This window comes from Narcine bancroftii, chromosome 4, assembly GCF_036971445.1.
Source record: "Narcine bancroftii isolate sNarBan1 chromosome 4, sNarBan1.hap1, whole genome shotgun sequence".
In the NCBI taxonomy this organism is placed as follows: Eukaryota; Metazoa; Chordata; class Chondrichthyes; order Torpediniformes; family Narcinidae; genus Narcine; species Narcine bancroftii.
This window is the reverse complement of record NC_091472.1, coordinates 193,961,792-193,987,307: the sequence shown is the minus strand read 5'-3', so window position 1 is coordinate 193,987,307 and position 25,516 is coordinate 193,961,792. Positions and strand designations below refer to the sequence as shown.

Here is a 25,516-nt window from a genome sequence, read left to right as displayed (position 1 = left end):
AGGCGCAATTTTAACATTTAAGAAAAAATTGAACAGCTACATGAATGGGAGGGATATGGAGGGCTATGGACTGGGTGGAGGTCATTGGGACTTGGCAGAATAGTTCAGCAAAGACTAGGGTCTAAAGGACCGGTTTTCCATGGTGTAATGTTCTATGATACTATCTCACTACACATTTCCTCCCAAATGCTGCATCCATTACATTCATCCACATATCAGCTCCTTATCCTGTCACAGTTGGAACAAAGTTAGCAGCTTCATTCATAATCTTTGAACTTTCTCCTTCAGTCACTTCTGCAACTGTGCCATTTTAATCCTTTGCAGCCCATCCTAATCCCTTCTTTTCAGTCATATCAACTTGTATCAGAAAATACTTTTCCAGAAAAATGCTGCAAATGGTCAACGAATCGGAGAGAGAAATCAATTTAATGTTTTACGTTGAAGGATTTAATCTGAACTGAAAAAGAGATGCCTCATCTTCTCAACTGAAAGGAAGAACCAAAGTACTGTCAGAGGCTGAAGGCAAAAGAAATAAGGTTGTGGCTATTGCAAGGCAAGAGACAAGAAAAGGAACAAAAACTGGATCTAAAGAAGTCACAAATAGAGATATCAGAGGTATTCTGAAGTTGTTGAACTCATTATCTATCAGCTTTGGAGGGTGCCTCGAAAAAATGCAAGATTCAGTTTCTTTCGCTTCAAGTTGAAACTTCAGAGATCGGATCAGACATGTGGGCAGGAGGAAAATTAAAGTAACAGGCAATCGGAAGATTAGGTTTCTCCCTTTTCATAGTGAATGAAGTCAACAGTGATCTGCCAATCTGTGTTTGGCTTTCCAGTATAAAGATCACTCAATGAGCTACAAATAGTCTATGTTTTAGATGGAAATTGAGTTTGGAAACCTGAATTACGAAGGGGAAAGGCTAAAAAGAAGTGGGCAAGTTCTGAAGTCCCATGGGAAAGTATCAAGGGAAGAGATGATTGTTGCTGGAGATTGAGCAATGTAGTAGAATGTTGCAGAGGAAATGGCCCTTTCAAAATGCTGAAAGAGGAGGGAGATAAACATAGACATAACCTTGTGAGTGTTAGAAATTGAAGAGCATGACATTAAATGTAGCGGTTGGTGGGGTAGAAGAGTACCATTGCAAAAAAAAAAACATTATTGTTGCTCGGAGGGAGAAAGGGAGTCAGCAAAAGGCTGGCAGGATTCTTAGCTGTGACCTCCACTGGGGAAAATTGCATCCTAAGTATTGATATAGAAGGTAGCTTTGTTAGACCAGATAAGACAGAGCAAAAGTAAATGGGAAAATTAAATGGAAATCTAACAGGAAGTAGTTTAGATGAAAATAAGTATTTAATGGACAGCAGGTGAAATGAAGATAGAGATATAGCGGAAATAAAGGGTCAGAGGTGAGCCCAATGTCTAAATGGGTCAGATTGTCATGAACTCGTATCATAAAATTTGTCATATTGCAGCAGCAGTATTGGACAGAACAAGATGCAAAAGTGACTAGAAATTACAATTCTGTAAATACAAAATTTAAAAAAATAAATAGCACAAGAAAGAAGAAAAAGTCAGGTAGTGTCCATGGGTTAATTGTCCATTCTGAAATTTGATGGCACAGATGAAGAACCTATTTTTGTAATATTCTCAAAGTCTTTGCCTCCTTCCTGATGGTAGCAGTGAGAAGAGGCATGGTCTGGATGGTGAGGATCCTTGAGGATAGAGGCTGCTTTCTTGAGACACCTCCTCTTCAAGATGTCCTTAATGGAGTGAAGACTAATGCCCATAATAACACTGGTCAAATTCACAGCCTATATAATCTTTTCCTGTCCTGTGCATTGGTGCCTTCATTACAGACAGTGATGCAACCAGTAAGAATGCTCTTCAAAATATCGTTGGAGGAAGGAGATGAGGAGTCGGGCTCTCAACAGACAGCAGCAAAGATGATGATGAAGAGGACATCCAGTTAATGGAAGTGGAGGTTTTAAAATAAACTAAAGCTCTTAAAAGAAAAAGTAAAGTAAAAGACATAACCCATATGGAATTATTAATGAAAGAATTCCATGAGAAGAGAAGTGAAAGGAGAAATAAATAGAGTTGTGGATGTTGCTAAGAAGTTGAAAAAGAAAACTGATGAAATGGATGGGAAAATGAAGGAAGTAGAGGGAGAAATGCAACATATGGATGAAAGAGTTACCAGAGTGGAAGGTTCCACCTCTGCCTTAGTTATGGAAAATCAGAAGTTGCAGCAAAAGATGGATAAATTGAAAAATGTTAGTAGAAGGTACAATATCAAAATAGTGGGTCTTAAAGAAGGAGTGGAGGAGAAAGATGCAAATGCTTCTTTTGCAAAATGGATTCCTGAAGCATTGGGTGAAGCACATTTTGAGCATCTATAGAGATCAAAAGAGCACACAGAACTCTCAGACCAGAACGGCTTCCAAATCAGAATCCTCATTCTGTGTTAAGTTTCATTGGTATCAAGACAGAGTAAAGATTTTGACATTAGCAGCAGAAGGAGGAAGAGCAAGAAAAGGTCCACTTGAGTATGCAGGAGGTAGAGTTCTATTTTACCCCGATATAAGTGCTGATTTATTAAAAAGAGGAGAACTTAATCCAGTTAAGAAGATTATTTGGGAAAAGGGATATAGATTTGTTCTGCAACATCCAGCAATTTTGAAAATTTTCTTGCCGAGAGGTAAAAATAACTTTTTTTTCAAGCTTTAAGCAAGCAGAAGACTGTGCAAAATCTCCCGATAATCCAGAGGGAATAAATAATTAGAAGTACAACAGTTACAGACAAGTTTAAAAGGACTAATATGACTTGGTTAAAACACTAACTACTTATTTTTCCTTTGTTAATCTTTGAAAATTATTGAACTCCCTTTATTGATTTTTTTAAAAAATTCCTTTATTTTCAATATATGTATAAAATCTTTTGAGATTAAAATACCAGGGAGGTTGGGGGAGGAGATGGGTTTCTAACTCTTACTGTATCATGTGGATAAATATGACCCTGGTCGCAACCCGTAAAATGGAGGGAGATAATGTTGGTTATCTAACCCACACATACCAGATGAGGGAAGGGGAAGGTATTCTATTGTTTACTTATAGTCATGAGAATAGTAATTTTAATGCTTTAAAAGTAAACTTTATTTTCTTTCTTTATCTGGATTGCCAGAGGGGATACGCACCAACACATTGGATATTGAATAAGAGAATTGAGGGAGGAGGGACCACAAGCAGACATGGAGGAAGGAGAGGATTATCAAGAAAAGTAAAATAGTGACATTTTAAAATTAATGGGTTAAACGGGTCAGTGAAAGGAAAAAGGTTTTTGAGCTCATATTAAGAAAATGGGAGTAGATTTGGCTTTTCTGCAATAAACACATTTAGTGAGAAAGAACACGAAGTTAAAAAAGATTGGGTTGGGTATGTGGCAGCTTCATCATTTAATTCTAAGGCAAGAGGAGTGGTAATCTTGGTGAGGAAAAATCTTTCAATTAAAATACAAAATGTAGTAATAGATTTAGTAGGGAGATATGTGATGATACATTGCCAAATATACTCTGAATTGTGGATTCTTCGAAATCTCTATGCACCAAATGTGGATGAAAAAATTATATAGGAAACCTTTTTTTGAATTTAGCAGAGGTGGATGAGAATATTTTAATAGGAGGAGACTTCAATTTTTGCCTTGATCCAATTCTAGACAGAACTGCTAGAGGAGTATCAAGAGCTAAGTCAGCAAAATCTTCATTGGTATTGATGAGAGATTTGAACTTACTAGATGTGTGGAGAAGAATTCATCCTAGAGAAAGAGATAATTCTTTTTATTCAAACAGATGTGACTCTTTCCAGAATTGATTTATTTCTAATCTCAGCACAGCGACAGGGAAGGCTATTAGATGCAGGATATAAAGTGAGAATTTTATCTGATCATTCACCTTTATTAATGATGATTAGAATGCCAAACAAAGAGAAATCAGTTTATAGATGGAGATTAAATTCATTATTATTAAAAAAATAATAATTTGTGATATAAATTTGAATTCTGAATGACAAACTTGTAATATGGGACAATTTGAATGAGAGGTCAAATTATATATTTTACGTCAAAAATCAATAAGGATTACATGAAAGAGGTAGATCGATTAGAACAAGAAATAATGATCTTCAAAAAATAAGTTCTGAGGTTAAAGGTAGACAATTAGTTAATAAAAAATTAGAATACAACACACTAAAACCTACAGAGCAGAAAAGGCAATGATGTATTATGAGTTAGGTGAAAAAAAAATCACATAAAGTACTTGCATGGCAATTGAAAGCAGAACAGGTAACAAGAACGATTAATGCAATTAAAAATAATTTAAATATCATTAGTTACAAGCCACATGAAAATTGTTTTATTCCAAACTATATAGTTCAGAGTGTTTACGAGATGAGAATAAAATAGATAGATATCTATCTCAGATAAATTTATCTAGACTGAACATGGTAGAACAAACAAAATTAAGTGCTAGTTTGATGCAATTAGAAGTGAAAAAAGCCATTACAAAATAATAAAGCATCGGGAGAAGATGGCATTACATCAGAATTTTATCAAGAATTTAAAGATTTATTGACTCCTATGTTTATGGAAGTGCTTGATCAAGCATCAAGAATGCATAAACTTCATATATACATACAAAGTTTGTGTAAGTATTGTTAGAGGTTGATTATAATGACATATTAAATTTAAAAAATGTAATTAAAAAAAGAATGCATACACATCCAGATTAATTTTCAACAGCAATAATTACATTGATACCAAAAAAAGGAGATCCTTTGAAACTTTAAACATATAGACCTTTCTCATTGCTGATTGCAAATTATAAGATACTTGCTAAAATACTGGGAAATAAAGTGAATAAATTATTACCTAATTAATATGGACCAAACAGGCTTTATTAAAAAGAGATAGTAATCAGATAATATGGCTAGATTACTAAGTATTATACATTTAGCACAAAAAAAGTCCCAAGTGTTTCTGTGGCTTTAGATGTAGAAAAAGTTTTTGATAGATTGGAGTGAGAGTTTTTGTTTAAAGTTCTGGTTAAATTTGGATTTGGACAAACTTTGATAAATTGGACTAAGGCATTATAAAACGACCCTAAAGCTAAAGAAATTGGAACAAGAGGAAGTATATCACCTAAACTGCCTTTGATTCAAAACCAATGGTCAGACATCTACTTTATTTTAACTGATGAGGTCAAGTAGAGAAGATTGCCCTTTATCTTCAGCTTGTTTATATTAGCTATAGAGCCATTAGCAGAAAAATTAGAAGTGATTTGGAAATGAAAGGATTTAAGGTTGGTCAAGAAGAGTACAAAATTAGTTTGTTGCAGATGATGTTTTAATATATTTGATGGAACCAGAGACATTTTTAAGGAAATTACAAGTGAATTTAGAAGAATATGGTAAGATTTCTGGTTATAAAATAAATTGGGATAAAAGTTAAATTATGCCTCTTACAAAAGGAAATTATACTCTCTGTCAGAGAATTACTCAATTTAAAAGAACAAAAGATGGGATTAAATATTTAGGGGTTTGTGTAGATAATAATTTTAAAAACATACAAATTGAACTACTTGCCATTACTTTAAAAAGTTGAAGACAATTTAAAAAATTGGATGATTCTACTGATAACATTAATAGGAAGAGTTAATTGTATAAAGATAAATATATTTCCAAGAATTCAATATCTTTTTCAAACTTTACCTATATTATTACTTCAAAAGTTTTGTCCAAGAATTAAATAAACATGTAAGGAAATTTCTTTGGAAAGGTAAAATGTCAAGAGTCTCTATAGAAAAACTAACATTGAAATATGAGCAGGGAGGTTGTTACGAGCTCAGAGGATCCATAAACCCAGCAGCATTAGATATTCACCAAGACAAATGGTTACTTAAACAAAAGTTGCTTTTAATTATCTTTAAACATGAAATCAGAATCACATTTTAACTTATCACTACTGACATAACTAACCTAACTTAACCCCCTTCAAATTCTAAGAGCACGTGTATGTAAGTTCAGAAAAGTTATTTAATTCACAGTCCAATCTCACTGCTCATTCCTCCAAGTTCACTGGTTGCAGGCAATTCTTATACTGTGCACAGAATTTAACATGTATAAAGTTCACCAGGCTTTGGTGCTTGAAAGGTAAATGATTACCGCTCAGGAAGGTTTTCAGAGAGAGATTTGTTGTTCGCTGGACACTCACAACTGATTCCTTTTTAATCAGCCACTTCAATGCCTTGCCGAAGAAACTTGCCCCCTCAGAGTTAACCTCTTTCTTTCAGGTCACCACAGAGTGCCTTCTTGTTTCTCTTATTCCAGGTGAAACATTAGATAGCTAGTCCTTTCCTCGTGCATGAACCACAAGGGCATTGACCAGGCTGAACTAAGGACTCACAACCCATCTTCCAAATGGGGTTTTCCACAAGCTTGCCAGCTTGTCCTGTTCCAGTCCCAGCTGCTGCTGTTGACTGTAAAACTGCAAAAATGATCTCTGTCTGTCTCTCTCTCTCTGAGAGAAAACCTGTTTTACTTTATCTGCTTGCAAAACCACATGATCCTCCTAGAACTGCAAGTTCCATTCCAGATAGTCTGTGGCTCCAACAAGTTCTTTCATTTGTTGCCTTTGTGAAAGAGTATTGAGAGATGGTTTGGGAGGAATTGTTAGAGCAAGTTGCACATAAACATTTTAAAACACAGAGCAGGCCAGAACAGTTGTTCTCAGAGAGGGAGGGTGTGAAACAGAGAGGAAAGACACAGAAATCAGTTCCAGAAGGACAAAGCTGGCCAACCTTTGGAAGGCTGATTGGTCAAAGGAGAAGACTGGCGATCTGAAAGGTGACCTGAAAGAAAGAGGATCATCTAGAGAACCCTGAAGGGAGCAAGTTTCATCAGCAAGACTGATTGAGAAGGAATCAGTTGAGGATGCCCTGGAAAAGGAATCTCTCTCTGAAAACCAGCAAAAACCCTCCTGAGTGGTAACCATTTGTCTGTTAAGCACCAAAGCCTGTTGAACTTTGTTAATGCTCATTTCTGTGCACAGTACAGGTACACAATCCTTATCTGGACATCTAAAATCCGGCGGGCGAGGGGGAAGAGTCCGGCAGCATGAGTCAGTCTGACGGGCGGTGGGGGAAAGACTTGTAGCGCGAGTCAGTCGGGCAGGCAAGGGTGAATATGGCAGCACAATTCGGGTGGGCTTAAATCTGACTTTCCGAAATCCAGAAAAATCTAAAATTCGGAACACACGGCCCCTCAAGGGTTCCTGTACAAGAATTGCCTGCAACCAGTGAGATTGGACTGTGATCCAAGGAACTTTTCTAATCTTAAATATTCATTACATACATCTGCGCTTAGTATTAGAGGGAGGATTAAGTAGGTTAGGTAGATTAAGTAAGTTGATGTTAAGAAGTTAAAGTTTAATTCTGTTTTCTTGCTCAAATATAATTAAAAACTACTTTTGTTTAAGTAATCCTGTGTTGTGGTGAATATCTATTGCTGCTGGTTTTTGGGGTCCTCTGGACTCTATATCACCTTTTTGTAAACAACAATCCATTAGTGAAGGCTCTTGGGCACGCTCCAAAGCTTTTGCAAAGGCTCTGAAGCCCCGACATGTCCAGCATGAGCAGAGCTCTAGTATTTTAAATAAGATCTGTTTTAAAGTGTTTGTATGTGACCTACACTAAAAATTCTGCCCCAATTTATCTCCCAAAAACATATCTACAAACACAACATAATCTGTCACAAGGTTTACAACTCCGTAACTTTAAGAATTATTATCAAGCGGCTCAAATGAGAATCCTTGCATCTTTCTTTGAAGAGGTAGAAAAGCCAGCACGGGTTAAAATAGAACTAGATAAAATAGGAGAGAGGTTAGCAGAGGAATTCATATAAAATATGAGATTCAAAATCATTAATTGGGGCTAAAGAGACAACATTGTTGAAACATTTGATTACTAGTGGGAATAAGATAAATGATGAAATTGGAAAAGAGGAAGTACATCGCCTAAATTGCCTTTGATTCAAAACCCATTTGTACCTTTTCCAAAGATCATTTATTTTAATCACTTGATCAAATAAGAGCATTAAAAATATTGAAGATTGTTGTGAACAAGGCCAAGTGATGTCATTTAAACAATTGAGAAACAAATATAGAATACCTAATAATACTTTATTTTGTTATTTCCAATTGAGAGCATTCTGAAGTGAAAAATTAGGTTCAGAGATATGGTTACCTATTTGTGGTGAGGTGGAGAGGAAACACGAAGAAATTTACATCAGCAATATATCTTTTACTGCAAAAAGGAACTATTGAGCAAGGACTGAATAAATCTAGTCAGAAATGAGAGCTGGACTTGAATATCACACTTGAGCAAAAATGGTCAAGACAGTATGACTAATACTATTAATGTCAGATATAGATTGGTTCAATATAATTTCTTACATTATTTAACACCACAGAAACCTAATAGAATGAAGTCATATTTATCAGATCAATGTTTTAGGTGTGGAGAAGAGATAGGAACTTTTATTTTTATACTTGATCATATTCAAAGGTAAAACCCTTTTGGGTGGACTTTGGTAAATTTTTAGAACAAGTTACAGGTATAGTATTCTATTAAACCCAGATTTATTCTTATTGGGAAATACAGAAGGAACAAGACCTCAGCTGAAATAATAAATTCATCAAATGAAATTTGTTAAAATAGCTTTAGCAGTAGTGAGGAAATGTATTGCAGTGACTTGGAACTCCGATGCACATTTAGGAATGGGAAGATGGAATGCAGAAATACAATGTTGAATTCCTTTAGAGAAAATGACATAAAATTTGAGAAATAAATATCTTTTGGCGAAACGTGCCATTCGATTGTCGAACCGGTGTCCGTGCGCAGGATCAGGTGTTCCCAGTAGCCGGGGGCACAAAGAATTCTGGGAGGCACGTGACTTCAGAAGTCAGATGATTGTGATAACGCACCAACTGTAATTTTTAAAACTCCTGTGAAGATTCCATAAAACAGTGCTGTTGGTTCAGTGTAAAGACAACTGTTGCACCACTTGCTACAATCTTATATTTTTTAGAATTTGGGGCCCGCATATGCAAATATTAGGTATAAATATGTAGAAATGTTATTCCAACCTTTTGAGTCCTGTGTTAGCCTTCTTCCTTAAAATGAAATGACCATATAATTCCAGTGTGTTGGAATGCGATGCTCCAGGCAATCCAAGGTACTATACTATTTCTTTCTTTTGGGATAGAAAAAGATGGGGAGGGGATATAACCATCATGTAATGAATAAAACTCTCCTCAATTAAAACACTCATTGTATTGTATAATGATTTATTAATTATATGAATGGAAAAATTTTTAGATAAAATATTCAAAAACAGAATGTTCTCCATGGTCTTTAATTCTTTGGAAGTGAAAGGAGTCAGAGTAAAAGTTGTTCATTCAGAATGTTTAGACATTTATCCAGCTCGAGGAAGATGGTGGTAGACAAGGTAAAAGTGAGGGTTCTTGTGTCATCATGGTGAGGAATGGAGTATTTATAATCGTATGGTTTGGTTGCCAGTGATGATATAGTAATGGCTAGGCAAGGAACTGAGATCTCAGTTCAAAAGTTCATTTTATTCTCATCCATAAAAATGATATTGTCTGCTGCAAGGCAAACAAAGTGGCACCATGAGCATTTCCTGGTGCCCCTACAATGAGAAAGAGAAGCAAAAGAGAGTCCTTTCAGAGACACTGAGTGTCCATGGACTGACCTCCACAGATTCTGTTCAATCCATTGACAACCTGAGCTCCAAACTTCCAATGCAATCAGGGAGCTTTCAGCGCCCAAGGCGCTACAGGAGCCCTTTTTGCCCTCAGCACCCTCTTGAATTCCAGTTCCTATACCTGGTTCCCATGTGCCTGTCTCCGGCAATCCACAGCCCTGGTGCGAGTCCTTTCACCACAAGTTTCCAGCAGCCCGCAGCCTGTGTAGGTCCTTGAACCGCAGGTCGCCAGCAGCACACAGCCTGTGTGGGTCCTTTGGCTGCTGAGCCCCTTGGTGGTCCGCTGCCATGGTCACCTTCCCTGTAGGCACTTATCCTGTTTCTGGTACCCTGCGCTAGACTTCTACTCTCCCAGAGTCTGCAACCCCTCAAGGCTGCTGCCAGCACAGCTGCCGCCATCTTGGACAGACCATCGCAGTTGCAGAATTTAACGAAAAACAACACTGTTGGCTCATCTATCAGGCCACTTAAAACATTTGTGGAGCCACTTGCATCACAACTGTGCAGTCGGACCCTGCAGAGCAGAGGTGTGAATCTCTGCTCCCCACTCTACTGGGCCCACATTAGCGGCAGCATTGCCAATACAGCACCGCTATTTTCTTAAAACTTATAGAAAGTATTGAATTGATGTGGAATTAGGTGGCAAGACCAGGGAGTAAAACAAAAAAAAAATTGAGTTAGGGTAACAACAATAACAGTCTGAAATGAAAGGTTTATTAGGGAAGTCCTGCCATAGATATTGGGAAAGAGGCAAAAGATGTGATGGGTTAGCAGACAATGTGACCAGATGCCCGAATATTTTTGGAAGAGATAAAGTCAGAGAAGAGGAAAGTATGAGGAAATCTCAGAAAGAGTGATATCTATTAATTCATGGTCTTGCACAGCTCCCCAGCATTCTGATTTGTTGCTAACATTTTCCAGTTCCAATGAAAGCTCATCAACTTCAAATGTTCATTCTGGTTCACTCAACATGCATATTGCCTCAATTGTAGGGTATTTCCATCATTTAAAAAAATTCTATTATAATTACACCTCAAACAACATGGTTGGCATTGTGCTCAGCGCAACATCTTGACAGTGCCAGCAATTGGTACCGGACCAGAGTTTGAATCCTGTGCCTTCTGTGAGGAGTTTGTTCGTTCTCCCCGTGTCTGCGTGGGCTTTCAACGGAGTCTACAGTTTCCTCCCACCATTCAAAAAATGTACCAGAGGTGTAGGTTAATGGGGTGTAAATTGGGTGGCATGGACTCGTAGTCCGAAATGGCCTGTTACTGTGCTGTATGTGCTGGGTAGGTCATGTCTCCAGAATGGAGGACCATCGCCTTCCCAAGATCGTGTTATATGGCGAGCTCTCCACTGGCCACCGTGACAGAGGTGCACCAAAGAAGAGGTACAAGGACTGCCTAAAGAAATCTCTTGGTGCCTGCCACATTGACCACCGCCAGTGGGCTGATATCACCTCCAACCGTGGATCTTGGTGCCTCACAGTTCGGCGGGCAGCAACCTCCTTTGAAGAAGACCGCAGAGCCCACCTCACTGACAAAAGACAAAGGAGGCAAAACCCAACACCCAACGCCAACCCACCAATTTTCCCTTGCAACCGCTGCAACCGTGTCTGCCTGTCCCGCATTGGACATGTCAGGCACAAACGAGCCTGCAGCTGACGAGGACATTACCCCTCCATAAATCTTCATCCGCGAAGTCAAGCCAAAGAAGAATGTCCAAATTGAAAATAAATAAAAATTAAATTAAAATTGACGTCAAGTCCCCATTATCTCCTTATCATGGGGAAGGCTATAAAGCAAATTGTGGTGGCAGTGGTAGCAAATCGTTGATACCAACAGCATCAAGTAATATTTTAACTAAAGAACTATTAGGCAAAAATGAACCAGCATTCTACCTTGGTTATAATTTCAGAAAAGTTGATCTAATGCACCAATCTGAAAAACTTAGGACAGGAAAAAAACTTGAGAGTTGTGAACTCAGCCAGCACCAGCCTTCACTCCATTAAGGACATCTTGAAAAGGAGGTTTCTCAAGAAACCAGACCTTCATCACCCAGGCCAAGCCCTCTTCTCACTGCTACCATCAGGAAGGAGGTACAGGAGCCTGAAGATAAACACCCAATGGTACAGTATCAGCTTCTTCCCTTCTGCCATCGGATTTCTGAATGGACAATGAACCACAGATAATACCTCACCTTCGCTTCTTTTGCACTCCGTCATTATTAAAAAAATCTAATTTATAACAATTCCACGCCTGTAATGATGCAAAACAACTAATTTCTTGACATTTCATAACAATAAATTCTGATTCACTTCTCACTTTCACTCTGGTCACATTATTAGTCAATGTAGTGGTTAACACAATGCTATTACGGCACCAGCATCCTGGGTTCGAATCTGGTGTCGCCTGGAAGGAATTTATATATTCTCCCATTGTCTGCATGGGTTTTCCTCAAGTGCTCCAGTTTCCTCCCACCTTCTCAAAACCATACGGGGTTGTAGGTTAATTTGGGTGTAATTGGACGGAACATGGTTAAATGGCCAGAATCGGCTCTTCCGTGCTGTAAATAAACTAAAAAAAATTAAATGACTATTCCTGCAAAAATAGGAATTTTAGTGGGCTGTTGTTGGTCAGAAGTCCATTTACTGCTTAAAAGCAACTAAATGTTAAATATGCATGTTGCAGAATAGGAACTTGCCAGTAGTTTTTGCAATGATATCCATTTTAATTAGGCCCATTTCAGACGTTAATTAAAGTCAGCATATCATTGCAATATTTCCTGCGATTTCAATAGGTTCTTACACAATCATACCCAATGGTTCGATCCATTTTTTTAAACTATTAAAGCTATGAACATTGGCCACTTCTATAATTACTAAAAAGTAGTTTGAGAACAACCCAAGCTCATTCCATGCAAGATTCATATAAAATCATGCTTTTTATTTTGATATGGACCAGACTTGAATTCGAGTGGTGAAAACTAAGGGGTACTAGTCTCTCCAATAAACACTTTTTAAAAAAAACCTTCCTTTGCCTTTTTGTTTACATTATTATTAACGTGTTTCATCATATGCTCATTCGGCAACTTTCCTGGCTGGCTTAACTATATACATGGATCCATATATAGTTTTAGGAAATAGTACAAGTATGCGCCTCTTAACATCTACGATACGTTCTGTGAAATTGGGCGTTATGCAATGTGGACATGTGAGAACACCATATTACGTACTTAGTAAAGCTACATGGGATATTGTAGTGTACATGTAAACATTTTATTTGTAAATAGGGATCGACACGGGGCTGTGGGCAGAAAGTGGGGCAGTGGGATCAGTGTGGGCACCGACACGGGGGTGTGGGTAGAGAGCAGGGCAGTGGGATCAGTGTGGTGACCAACATGGAGACGTGGGGAGTCAGAGTCAGTCTGGGGACTGACACGTAGCTGTGGGGCGAGAGCAGGGCAGTGGGATCAGTGTGGGGACTAACTTGGGGCAGTGGAAAGAGAGTGAGGCAGTCTGATCAGTTTGGGTATACAGTATACAATTTCCTATAGCTAGTGATTGCTTTCTCTAAATTGCTGTGGACTTGCTTGTGGTTACTGAATAATTATGGGACAACAGACATATATGCAGTTGGACATTGCCAAATGGACATTAAGTGGTGCATTACTACCAACTGAAAAACCTCACAAAGATAAGCGTATACAGAGCCGTTGTCATACCCACACTCCTGTTCGGCTCCGAATCATGGGTCCTCTACCGCCATCACCTACGGCTCCTAGAACGCTTCCACCAGCGTTGTCTCCGCTCCATCCTCAACATTTATTGGAGCGCTTTCATCCCTAACGTCGAAGTACTCGAGATGGCAGAGGTCGACAGCATCGAGTCCACGCTGCTGAAGATCCAGCTGCGCTGGGTGGATCACGTCTCCAGAATGGAGGACCATCGCCTTCCCAAGATCGTGTTATATGGCGAGCTCTCCACTGGCCACCGTGACAGAGGTGCACCAAAGAAAAGGTACAAGGACTGCCTAAAGAAATCTCTTGGTGCCTGCCCCATTGACCACCGCCAGTGGGCTGATCTTGCCTCAAACCGTGCATCTTGGCGCCTCACAGTTCGGCGGGCAGCAACCTCCTTTGAAGAAGACCGCAGAGCCCACCTCACTGACAAAAGGCAAAGGAGGAAAAACCCAACACCCAACCCCAACCAACCAATTTTCCGCTGCAACCGTGTCTGCCTGTCCCGCATCGGACTTGTCAGCCACAATCGAGCCTGCAGCTGACGTGGACATTTACCCCCTCCATAAATCTTCGTCTGCGAAGCCAAGCCAAAGAAGACTATATTTATAAAGAATAACGTATCAGGGAGTTAATAAATAAAGTTTGACAATTGCAAACCTAATTAACTCTATCCACGCATTTAATGGATAGATTTTGACATAAAAGTCCAGCACTCACATGCTTCTCTGAGTAAAGATGCTGCTGTTTGCTGCCAGTTTGTTTGCTTCAGAGAGCTCTGCTACCCTTTGCTCCAAAGACTTGATTTTGGAATCCATGGCATTTATGATCTGGAATGTGAAGATCATCAAGTCAAATTAAAAGGACAGGCAGGGGAAAAAAAAATCAAAGCACCAGAAATCAGACTAAAAACGCCAAAATGAGAGAAAGCAGACTGTCATTAGAGTCCAAACCTTACAGGAAGATTGAAAGAGAATCTTTATAAAAGTGCAAACAATTTAAATCCAAGTTCGCAATCACAGCTTATAATTATTGTTTTCAATCTGAGTTAAGTATTTCAGTCCCTTTTCTGCACTAATTTCTCACATACCGCTTTCTGATCGTCAATCAATTTGCACTTTTTACGCAAATCTTCCTCATGCCTGAGGCGACAATCTTCTAATGATTCCTTAGTTGCGATCCCCATCTTCACTTGCGCTTCCATAACCTGAGAAAGAACAAATCAAATAAGAATAGGTGGGTTGTTTTCTGACACGGTTAGCATAGCGGGTTAGTGCAACACTGTTACAGCGCCAGTGACTTGGGTTTGGATCCAGAGATGCAAAGGATAATCAGGAGAAATTATAGAATGATTACTGCTCATGCCCTCTATTGTTCTTATCAGATCTGATGACTACTGCAGCCTCACCCCTGTACAAGAGAACAATGCAATGCTACTTAGTTATTAATACAGAATCAAATCCCCTTTGCTTGTTTTCAACTTTTACCTTCATTTTGTCTTCATAGAGCTGTTCTTTCTGTCGAAGGTTGGTTTCCATACGTTGTGAAGTTGCTTGAGCCTCACACCAACTCTCCTCCAATTCCTGGATAAGAAGGGAAAGTAAACCACTTACAAATGGCAAAATAGATAAGAATTTGTACATATGTTGATAAGTTCACATTAGTTGTCAAGTATGTCAGTCTCAGGGTCTTTATTAACTAAAACTCAGTTATTATCAAATCCTGCCGGTGTGGAATCATCAATGTGTATAGTTGTATCATGAGATTTCAACTTTTGAACTCAGTACCTCACCCAGTGTAGGCACCTTTCTGGACACTGAATACTAAGTCTCTCTCTTCAACAACACTCTCCAGGGTCCTGCCAATTATTGTGCAAGTCCTAGCCAGGTTTGACTTACTAAAGTGCAAGACCTCACACTTCTTCTGTTTGCCTCTCCTTAGCCCAACTTCCCAACTGATGTAATGGCATAAACCTAGGTATCCTTCTTCACGGTCTAGTGCACCACTAATTTTGGTGTCATCTGCAAATTTACTAATGTTAATTTCATTGCCTTTCAAATCAATGCAGATAACAAACCATAGTGAATCCAGCACCAACTCCCTCCGCGCACTACTGGTCACAGACGTCAATTCAGAAAAGCAACCCTTCACTACTGACTGCTTCCATCAAGCTAGTTATGAATATAAATGCTAATGCGCCTTGGTACCTATGTGATTGAAACTTCCAGATGAACCTGCCATGTCAAAGACCTTGTAAAGTTCCTATAGACAATGTCCACTGCCCTGCCCTCATTGACCCTCTTAGTCACCTCTTCATTAAACTATCAGATTCAGGAGACATGACCTCCCACGCTGACAACCCCTAATCAGTCCCATCATATCCAAATGTTCTTTGGTCACATACTTCAGAATTTCCTCCAACAATTTTCCTACTACTGACATCAGACTCACTGGCTTGTCACTGCTGACCGTTTTTAAGTAACAGTATAAAATTAGCCACCCTCTAATCCTCTGGCATTTAGCCTGAGGCCAAACATGATGCAAATATATTTTCAAGGGCCTCCACAATTTATTTTCTCACTTCCCACAAGGTGTGAGGTTGCACTTGGTCTTGCCTAAAGGATTTGTTCACCTCAATGCGCTTCATGGTTGTCAACACCTCCTCCCTCACACAAGGTCTAGGACATCATAACCCATTTGCTTCATTTCTTTAGATTCCATGATCATCTCCACAGTGAAGATAGATGAGAAATGGACACCTCTGCATAAGATTAAAGAGCTGGATGCTGCTTTTCTCTATGGAAATACTGATATCATCGAGGAGAACTTGGTGTTTTTCATGTTACATGGTGATCACTTGTCAGGAGAGCAGAAGTAGGCCATTCGGCCCATCGAGTCCATAATGCTGATCCATTCTCCCACTCAGCCCTACTCACCTGCCTTCTCCCCATAACCCTTGATATCCTGACATTCAAATACCTTTCATTCTCTGCCACGCATGGTAGCAAATTCCAGAGGTTCACCATTCTCTAGCTCAATAAATTCCTCCATTCCTTTCACATATCCTTAACATTTCTTCATTTAGGAATGGGTCTTAGATTTCGAGTTCCAACTAACTCCACTATAAGGAAGATTGTGACTCAGGTTAATTCCAGAAACCAGGTTGAGCAAGTAGTTGAAAATATTAATAATTTTGTTCACATCAATACATTCTTATTTTATCATTTCCAAATTTAATTTTCCTAGATTCACACAGAAAACAAAGGCAGTAATCCAACACTTTACATGAGGCATATAACCACGATAGCATGAAGCAACACACCAGGTTCAAGCAGTATCAGTACCTATCTCTCAGTCTTTCACACCACTCTCAAAAACATGCTGCCAATGTACCACCCCAGCATCTGTAGTGTTGTTCTGGGACTATCTTCGAAACATTGTCAATGGTCAGTTGAATGTCTAAGAACCATTACCACGTAGGTGACGAAGAAGTTTAGTCACCAAGCTCTCTACCAGAGAAGGAAGGTAATGTGGCTGAAGGTGGAAAGAACCATTTTAATAACCCTCTTCCCATGACCCTCTCTCAGTAAACATCCCCCTACACTCTCACTCTGATTTGAACAATATTAACTAATCACACGTACCAGGATTTTCTGAGCCATTTGCTGTATCTGCTGAGACTTTGTCTGCAAATCCTCTTTCAGCTTGTTTTCTCTTCGCTCCACCATCTCAAGACGTTTCACTTGGTTTTCCAGGGACTTTCGACGTTCCTTCAATTAGCAACACAATCAGAATATTCTGCTGGCTCCACAGTGATTAGTATTAGCCCCCTACATTTAGAGTTAAGTGGACACACACCAGCCTTTTTAACTAATTCAAACTTGTTTCAAAATACTGTGAAACCCCGATTTTATCCGCTCTGATTTAAAGTGAATTTGGATAATGCGATCAGCCTGCACCGTCCACCAAGCCCCTAAAGCACCCCGTCTGGCCCTTGGAGCTGACATCCGCTGCGGCAAGTGCTCCCGGATCCGGGGCTTGCGTCAGGCTAGCGAGTGGTGGAGCACGGTGCCATGGAACTCTGGCAGTCGGTTGCCCCGCAGGTCAGCCAGAGACACACTCACCGATGGCCGCTGGTCAAAGCTGAGAGCTGAGTTGGTCTGCAGCAGCCAGCGCAGGTGGCAACTGCAGCACGGCAGGTTGTTGTCCAGGCTCAGCATGGTCAGGCTGCATGCTAGTGCCAGAGAGCTCTCTTCCAACGTGGCTAGCGTGTGGCCAGCTCCCTCAGCTTGTACAGCTGCTGAAGGTTCTGCTCCTGGAGGGAGCTGATGCCCAGGTGACACAGCCGGAGAGTGGCCAGGTCGTGCAGGTAGCAGGATTCAGCTGAAATGGAGGTGAGGCAGGTTGAACAAGTTGCCGAAAGCACCCAGCTCCACACTGCTGCTGATATTCTCGTTGTATATGTAAGTAACCCCAATTTAGTGTGAACCCGCTTTTTATGCGATGATATTTTATTGACTCAAACGATCAGGTTATAATGTGGTTTCACTGTACATATAATAGAGGACAATGATAACATGGGAATTTCAAAATACTAATACCTCCAAATCATAAAGGAAATGGCACACATCATGTTATATGTAAAGTGATTTGATTATATTACTATAACAAAAGCCATATCAAACCCTCTATGATTAAATAGAAAATAGGTGCAGGAGGAGGCGATTTAGCCCTTCAAGCTTACATCGCCATATGATCATTATAACCATATAACAATTACAGCATGGAAACACGCCAATTTTCCCCTTCTAGTCTGCACTGATCCAAGTACCCTCCTCTCATCCCACTTACCAGTACTCTGCCCATATCCCTCCATCCCCTCCCATCCATATACTTATCCAACTCTTTCTTAAATGACAAAATTGACTCCACCACCTTTCCCGGAAGCCCATTCCACACAGTAACCACTCTCTGAGTAAAGAAGCTCCCCCTCATGTTACTCCTAAACCTTTGCCCATCAACTCTCAACCCATGACCTCGTATCCATTTCTCCAACTCTCAATGGGAAAAGCCTTTCCGCATCAACTCTATCTATCCCTCTCATTATCTTAAACACCTCGATCAAATCTCCTCTCAGCCTTCTACGTTCCAAGGAATAAAGACCTAATTTGCTCAATCTTTCCTTGTATTCTAGATGCTGAAACCCAGGCATCATTTTTGTAAATCTTCTCTGCACTCTCTCTATCTTGTTAATATCCTTCCTATAAATCGGTGACCAGAACTACACACAGTACTCTAAATTTGGCCTCACCAATGCCTTGTACAGTTTCATCATTACTTCCCAACTCCTATATTCTATAGGCAAGCATACTAAAGGCCTTCTTCACCACCCTATCCACATGCGCTCCTACCTTCAGGGAACAATGCACCATTATTCTTAGATCTTTCTGCTCCACTGCATTCTTCAATGCCCTCCCATTTACCACATGTCGTGCTTTGATTATTCTTTCCAAAATGAAGAACCTCACACTTATCAGCATTAAACTCATGGGTGATCATAGATCTTCAGCATCCTATTGCCACTTGACTTCCTCATTGGAAAACCACAGTCAGTGCAGATCAGTAACAATGTCTCCTCAATCAATATAGTTACACCCCAAGGATGCGTGCTTAGCCCACTGCTCTACACCCATGACTGTGTGGCCAGGCACAATTTAAATTCCACCTACAAATTTGCAGACAACACCACTGTCGCTGGCAGAATCATAGACGGCAATGAGGAAGCTTACAAGAGTGAGATAGATCAGCTGATTGAGTGATGTCACAACATTAACCTTGCACTCAGCATAAGCAAAACTAAAAAACTGATTGTGGACTTAAGGATGGGAAAACCAGGAGAACACAGACCAGTCCTCATCGAGGGGTCAGCAGTGGAGCTGGTATCGAACTTCAAATTCCTTGGTGACAACATTCTGAAGATCTATCCTGAGGCCAATTATGTCAATGTAATTATGAAGAAGGCACACCTGAGGCTATACTTGGTGAGGAGTTTGGGGAGATTTGGAACATCACAAAAGACTCCAGCAAATTTCTTCAGGTTGTACTGTGAAGGGCCTTCTGACCAGTTGCATCACTAAAGGTTATGAAGGCGCCAATGCACAGGACAGGAAAAGGCTATATAGGGTTGGAAACTCGGCCAGTGCCATTGTGGTCATTAGTCTTTATTCCATTAAGGACATCTATAAAAAGCAGTGCCTCAAGAAAGCAGCCTCAATAATCAAGGACCCTCACCACCCAGGCCATGCCTTTTTCTCACTGCTATCATCAGGAAGGAGGTATAGGAACCTGGAGACGAACACTCGACATTACAAAAGCAGCTTCTTCATGATTGCATCGACATGAAAGCCTCAGGATAAATCTTCAGAGATGTTGTATTTGAAGTTCTCCACTGCTGACTCCTCAATAAGGACTATTTCCCCTTCTTGAAGTCCACAATCAGTCCCTTAGTTTTGCTGACGTTGAGTACAAGGTTGCTGTTGTGACACCCCTCAACTAGCGGATCTGTCTCACTCCTGTACGCTTCCTCATTGTCGTCTGTGATTCTGCCAACAACCGTGGTGTCTTTGGCAAATTTGTAGAATGGAATTTGAATTTTAAACAATCGTGGGTGTAGAGAGAGTGGAGCAATGGGATAAGCTTGCGTCCTTGAAGTGCACCTGTGTTGATCTTCAGTGAGGAGATGTTACCAATCCACACAGACCTTGGGCTACTAATGAGGAAGTCAAGGATCCAGTTGCAGAAGAGGGCACAGAGGCCCAGGTTTTTGAAGATTGCTGACCAGAACGAAGGGGATGATGGTGAGCTGAACTATAGTCGATGAAAAGATGCCTGATGTATGTGTCATTCTTAAAACAAAGATTTCCCATGTCTGTGTTTACAGGAAAATAATGAATTTTATGACTTTTGCATGAGTCACAAAAATTTAGTTTGCAGGTACAACAAGTAATCAAGAAGACGAATGGAATATTGGCCTTCATTGCTGGAGGGATTGAATTTAAGAGCAAGTTCTGCTCCATCTGCACAGGGTGCTGATGAAGCCACACCTGAAGGACTGTGTGCACTTTTGGTCTCCTTACTTGAGAAAGGAAATATTGGCTTTGGAGGTGGTGCAGGGGTGGCTCACCCGGTTAATTCCAAGATGAGAGAGTTAGCCTTTGTTGAGACCTGAGACTGTACCTGCTGGAATTCAGAAGCATGGTTAGGGGACGTTATGGAAACAGAACATTATGAAAGGGAGAGATAACAGAGGCAGGAAAGTTTCTTTCATTGGTAGGTGAGACTACAACTAGGGGGCATAGTCTTAATGTTCGTTGGAGTAGATTTAGAATGTAGATGAGGAAGAATTGCTTTTCCCAGAGAGTAGTAAATCTGTAGAATTCACTGCCCAGTGAAGTAGTAGAGACTGTCTCATAAATTTTCACATTGTAGGGGAATTATGGGTAGGAGTCTCCACTCCATCCGAATATCAGCAAAACCAATGATCAAACTCATGGATCAGGGACTCTGATTATCCCTCTCCAACTGGATCCTCAGTTACTCATGAGCAAATCTCAGTTGGTGCAGACGGCAGTATTGCCATTTTCGCACAGACCAACAACACAGAGGCATCTCAAGGCTGAATGTTTCTATTGTCCATTGCTCTACACTTACAATTGTCATCCAGTGTAGCTCAATACAACCGATAAATTCACTGATGACACCACTGTTGTCAGCTGACTAACAGGAAATGAGAGAATATAGATTCGGTTCCTTTAATGTCACGTAATAGTACAGAACAAGTAACATTAAACAAAATTGCCACCTCCCTGCCGTAAGATAGAGTCACTATTAGTGTTGCCCAGCACCCCCTACAGTACGAGAGAAAGAGAAGCAAGAGAGTCCCTTTAGAGTTACTGAATGTCCTTGGATTTACCTCCAGCGCTTCCGCAGCCTCTGAAGCGGCAAAGACTCCTGTTCAGTCCTAGCAACACCAACAGGAAGCCTTCAGCACCCGAAGCCCCGCAGGAACTCTTCTTGCCCTTAGCACTCTCCTGAATCCTGAATTTCACGAGCCAGTCTCCAGCAGCCCATAGACCAGGCGGGTCCGCCGGCTATACCAGAGCTTGTATGGGTCCCTCAGCCAATGAGTCCCTCGCTGGTCCGCTGCCGTGGTCACCTTCCTGTAGGGTCGTCTCCTCTGATTCACCTTCTTAACAGGGGGTATTTCCCCTTTTCTGGCGCCTTGTGTCAGTCTACTCCTCCCTAAAGTCTGCATATTGGATATGAAACCTGGTTGTGTGACCCCAGAACAACAAATTTGACCTCTGCAAAAACACAAAACTGAAGAAACTCAGCAGTCAAACAGCGTACTTTATATCCACAAAGATAAAGATACATAACCAATGTTTAAGGCTTGAGCCCTTCATCAAAATATGAGCAAATTCCAGGCAGGTGCCTGAATAAAATGGTGTGGGTGGAGGGGCAGGAGGAGGAGTACAGGCAAAAGGTAATAGGTGGATAAGAGAGGGAGGCACCACAGTAAACAGGGGGAAGGGAGTGGAGAACTGGAGGAAAGGAAACTGAGGGATAGGGAAGAGAGGGAGAACAGGAGTGGTCTAGCAGAAAACAGAAAAGTCAATGTTATTGCTATCCGGTTGGAGAGTGCCAAGACAGAATATTAGGTGTTGCTCCTCCAATTTACAGGTGGCCTTGGGAGGACAGTACATGAGACCATGGACAGACATAAATGTCATGGGAGTGAGGCACCGAATTGAAATGGCTGGCCACCGGGAGATCCCTTTGATTGATGCGGACAGAGCAAAGTTGCTCAACGAAGCAATCTCTGAGTCCGTGTCCAGTCTCTCCAATATAGAGAAAGTCACAACCAGAGTACCAGATGCAGTCATGACTTCTGCAGATTCACAAGTGAAGTGCTGCTTCACTTGGAAGTACTGTTTGGGGCCACAGATGGTGATGAGAGAAGAAGTGTGGGTGCAAGGGTGGCAAATCCTGAAGTCACGAGTGAAGGTGCCAAGGGGACAGTTAGTAGGAAGGGATGAAGGAGTCATGGGATAGATGTGTCCAGTGGTTCTATCATGTGTAGTGATAGAAATTGCAAATGTTGGATGTGAAGGCTGGTGGGATGGTTGATGAGGATAAGTGTCATCCAATTTTTGATGTGTCTATGGATAAAGGGGGAACAGGGTAGGTGTGCAGGAAATGGAGGAGATGCAGGTAAGGGCTGAGTTGATGGTGGTCGAAGGAAAGCAACATTTCACCAACCATCCCACCAGCCTCTGCATCCAATAAATCCTCGGCAATTTCTATCACAGAAAACATGACCCCCCACCAGACACATCTGTTCTATTAAATGAGTTTAAAATAATTGTGAATTTCTTTCCTGGATTCCTTGGCTTTTATGACCTTCTCCATGGTAAATATTTGCAGTTATATGCTGGGTAAACAAAACAGATTTGCTTTAAAAAAAATGTTTCCTCTCCATTCAGAGCCCCCCCCCTTCCTGTTTTCTGTTGTGCCCTCCCTCCCTTATCCAACTATTACCTCCTGCCTATGGACCTGTGCTCCTCCCCCTACCATTTTAATCAGGCGTCTGCCTGCATCTTGCTCATACCTTGTTGGAGAGCTCAAGCCCGAAACATTGGTTATGTAACTTTATCTTTGCTGTATAAAGTAGTGTTTGACCTGCTGACTTTCTCCAGCATTGCATCTGCAGACTTTGGTGTTTTACTATATTTTGCTCTCAATGCTTGCAAGACCAATTTAGGAAGGAAAGGCCAATGGAGCCCGCACAGGTTTTCATCAACAGGACAGTGGAGGTGAGGGCTAGTACCTTCAAGATATGGGAGTCCACATAATCAGACATCTTCTGGAGCCAGTATATTGAGATAACCATGAAGAAGACACACCAACACCTCTACTTTCTGAGATCTTTGAAAAGATTTGGTCATGTCATCAAATATTCTCAAACTTCTGCAAATTTACTGTGCTCAATTACACTGACTGATTGCATCAGGGCCTGGTTTCTGGCAGGGCGAGTTAAATTCAACCTTGCTCTGACACTTGGTGGGGGCAAGTATCAGAGCCCAGGGAGTTAATTCACTAATTGCCTTCTGGCGGTGTGAAAGCACAACCTGCCTTGCATTTTCACCACTGAAAGCAGGACCTCCCCAACCCCCCACCTTAAAATGCCAGGTTGCCAATTAACCAGGACAATCATGGTGCAATGGGAAAGGATCCCAAGAGCAGCAGGTCCAGTAAATTTACCCGCCTCCTAGGAGAGTTGGCAGTGTGAAAGGGGCTTGATGGGACGTTTCACATGTCCAGTAAGTTTACCCGCTTCCTAGGGGAGTTGGCAGTGTGAAAGGGGCTTGATGGGATGTTTCACATATCCAGTAAGTTTACCCGCTTCCTAGGAGAGTTGGCAGTGTGAAAGGGGCTTTATGGGACATTTCACACGGTATGATTACCAGGTATGGTCCCAGCAAATTACCCGGTTCAACCCATATATAATCAGTAGCGTGAAACTTGAGTGCCTTGGAACACAGGGAGCTAAAGAAATTAGCATATCTGGCCAGGACCTCCCATGCCAACATCATCACCCTGGTCACAACCTCTTCTTACTGTTGTGACAGAGGTTTGTGTGTGACCTGCTCTAACAAACCTCCCAATTTATCTCCCAAACACATCTATATACTCTGTCACACTGTTTCCCTGAGGCAGAAGGCACCAAAGCCAAAAGTTCAGCATTTCCAGGTTGAAGAAAACATCTTACCAACAGGCTCTGGAACCTCTGCATATTACTCTAATCAGAAGATCTGAGATGATACTTTATTTTTCCTTGCACTAACTACAACTGTAGATATTTATCTATGATATGTATTACCTTTTCCAGTCTTGCATTTTTGGTCATTTAATTTTTTTTGTAATTGGTGCATCTTATGTACCTGTTTCACTGCAGTAAGAAAGAATTTTGGTGCATCTGTACATTGTATTTACAGATGAATTGAGCCGCTGTACAGTCAGGAAATATTTTCATGGTGGAAATAGATGCTCTTAGTGATGGCACAGATATGTGGTTTGAAGTTTGTCTTGTGGTTAAATATTACATTACGTTGTAGATCATCAGATTCAGTTCCAGACAACTGTCAGAGTGATGGATGCAGTTTTTGGTGAAGGAAATAGGAATTGCGACTGAGAATGAAGATAGTGCAAAGGTCAAAAGAGGTGGTAGTAACTTAAAATTAGGTATTGTCAACACCATGTGGGGGAAAAGAATGGCGGTGCTGCCAGAGCTGCTGCCACTGTTGCAGAACAGGGGGGAACAAGAAGTGGAGACATGGTGCTGCCCTGTGGGGTTCTACCATCAAGCCCTCCTTCCAATGGCTCATATAGGCTTTAAACAGTCTGTTAAAAGAGCTGATGGTGTTTTATTCAAAGTCCTGCGACTGTGGTGTATGGGCCCAAGACTTGTGCTAGCAGTGGGCTTGAGGGGTTGCAGACTCTGGGGAAACAGCAGACTGGAGCAGGGCACCAGTAATGGGGAGAACACCCCCCCCCCCCCTCACCCCCGTTGAGAAGGAGAAGCAGAGGAGACAACCCTAAGGATGGTGACCACAGTGGCAGATCAGTGAGGTGCTCTGTGACTGAAGGAGGCGTAGAAGCGGTGAGCTGCTGGTGACTTGCAGTCGAGGAACCCACACAGGCTCTGTGCTGCTGGTGACTTGAGGCCGTGGGACTCGCACCAGGCTGAGGGCTGCTGAAGGCTGGATCATGAAAACCTTGAATCGGAACTGGGATTTGAGAGGATGCTGAGGGCAAGGAGAGCTCTGAAAGGGCCCTGGATGCTGAAGGCTTCCTCATGGTTGAAAATTTGGATCTGGAGCTGAT

At 41.1% G+C, this 25,516-nt stretch overlaps 1 protein-coding gene across 14 annotated transcripts in view; it reads right to left on the bottom strand.

Moving 5' to 3' along the window:
• Positions 1 to 25,516, bottom strand: part of LOC138761402 (citron Rho-interacting kinase-like) — a 366,961-nt gene that overhangs the window by 149,708 nt on the left and 191,737 nt on the right. For 11 of the 14 annotated variants that reach the window (XM_069933435.1, XM_069933436.1, XM_069933438.1 and 8 more), the window contains 4 exons: positions 17,215 to 17,340; positions 15,058 to 15,153; positions 14,661 to 14,777; positions 14,291 to 14,400 (listed from right to left, as the gene is read on the bottom strand). In XM_069933435.1, coding sequence (XP_069789536.1) covers positions 14,291 to 14,400; positions 14,661 to 14,777; positions 15,058 to 15,153; positions 17,215 to 17,340 — 449 coding nt within the window. The remainder of the gene's footprint in view (positions 1 to 14,290; positions 14,401 to 14,660; positions 14,778 to 15,057; positions 15,154 to 17,214; positions 17,341 to 25,516) is intronic. The other 3 variants (XM_069933442.1, XM_069933447.1, XM_069933448.1) reach the window with 1 other exon arrangement.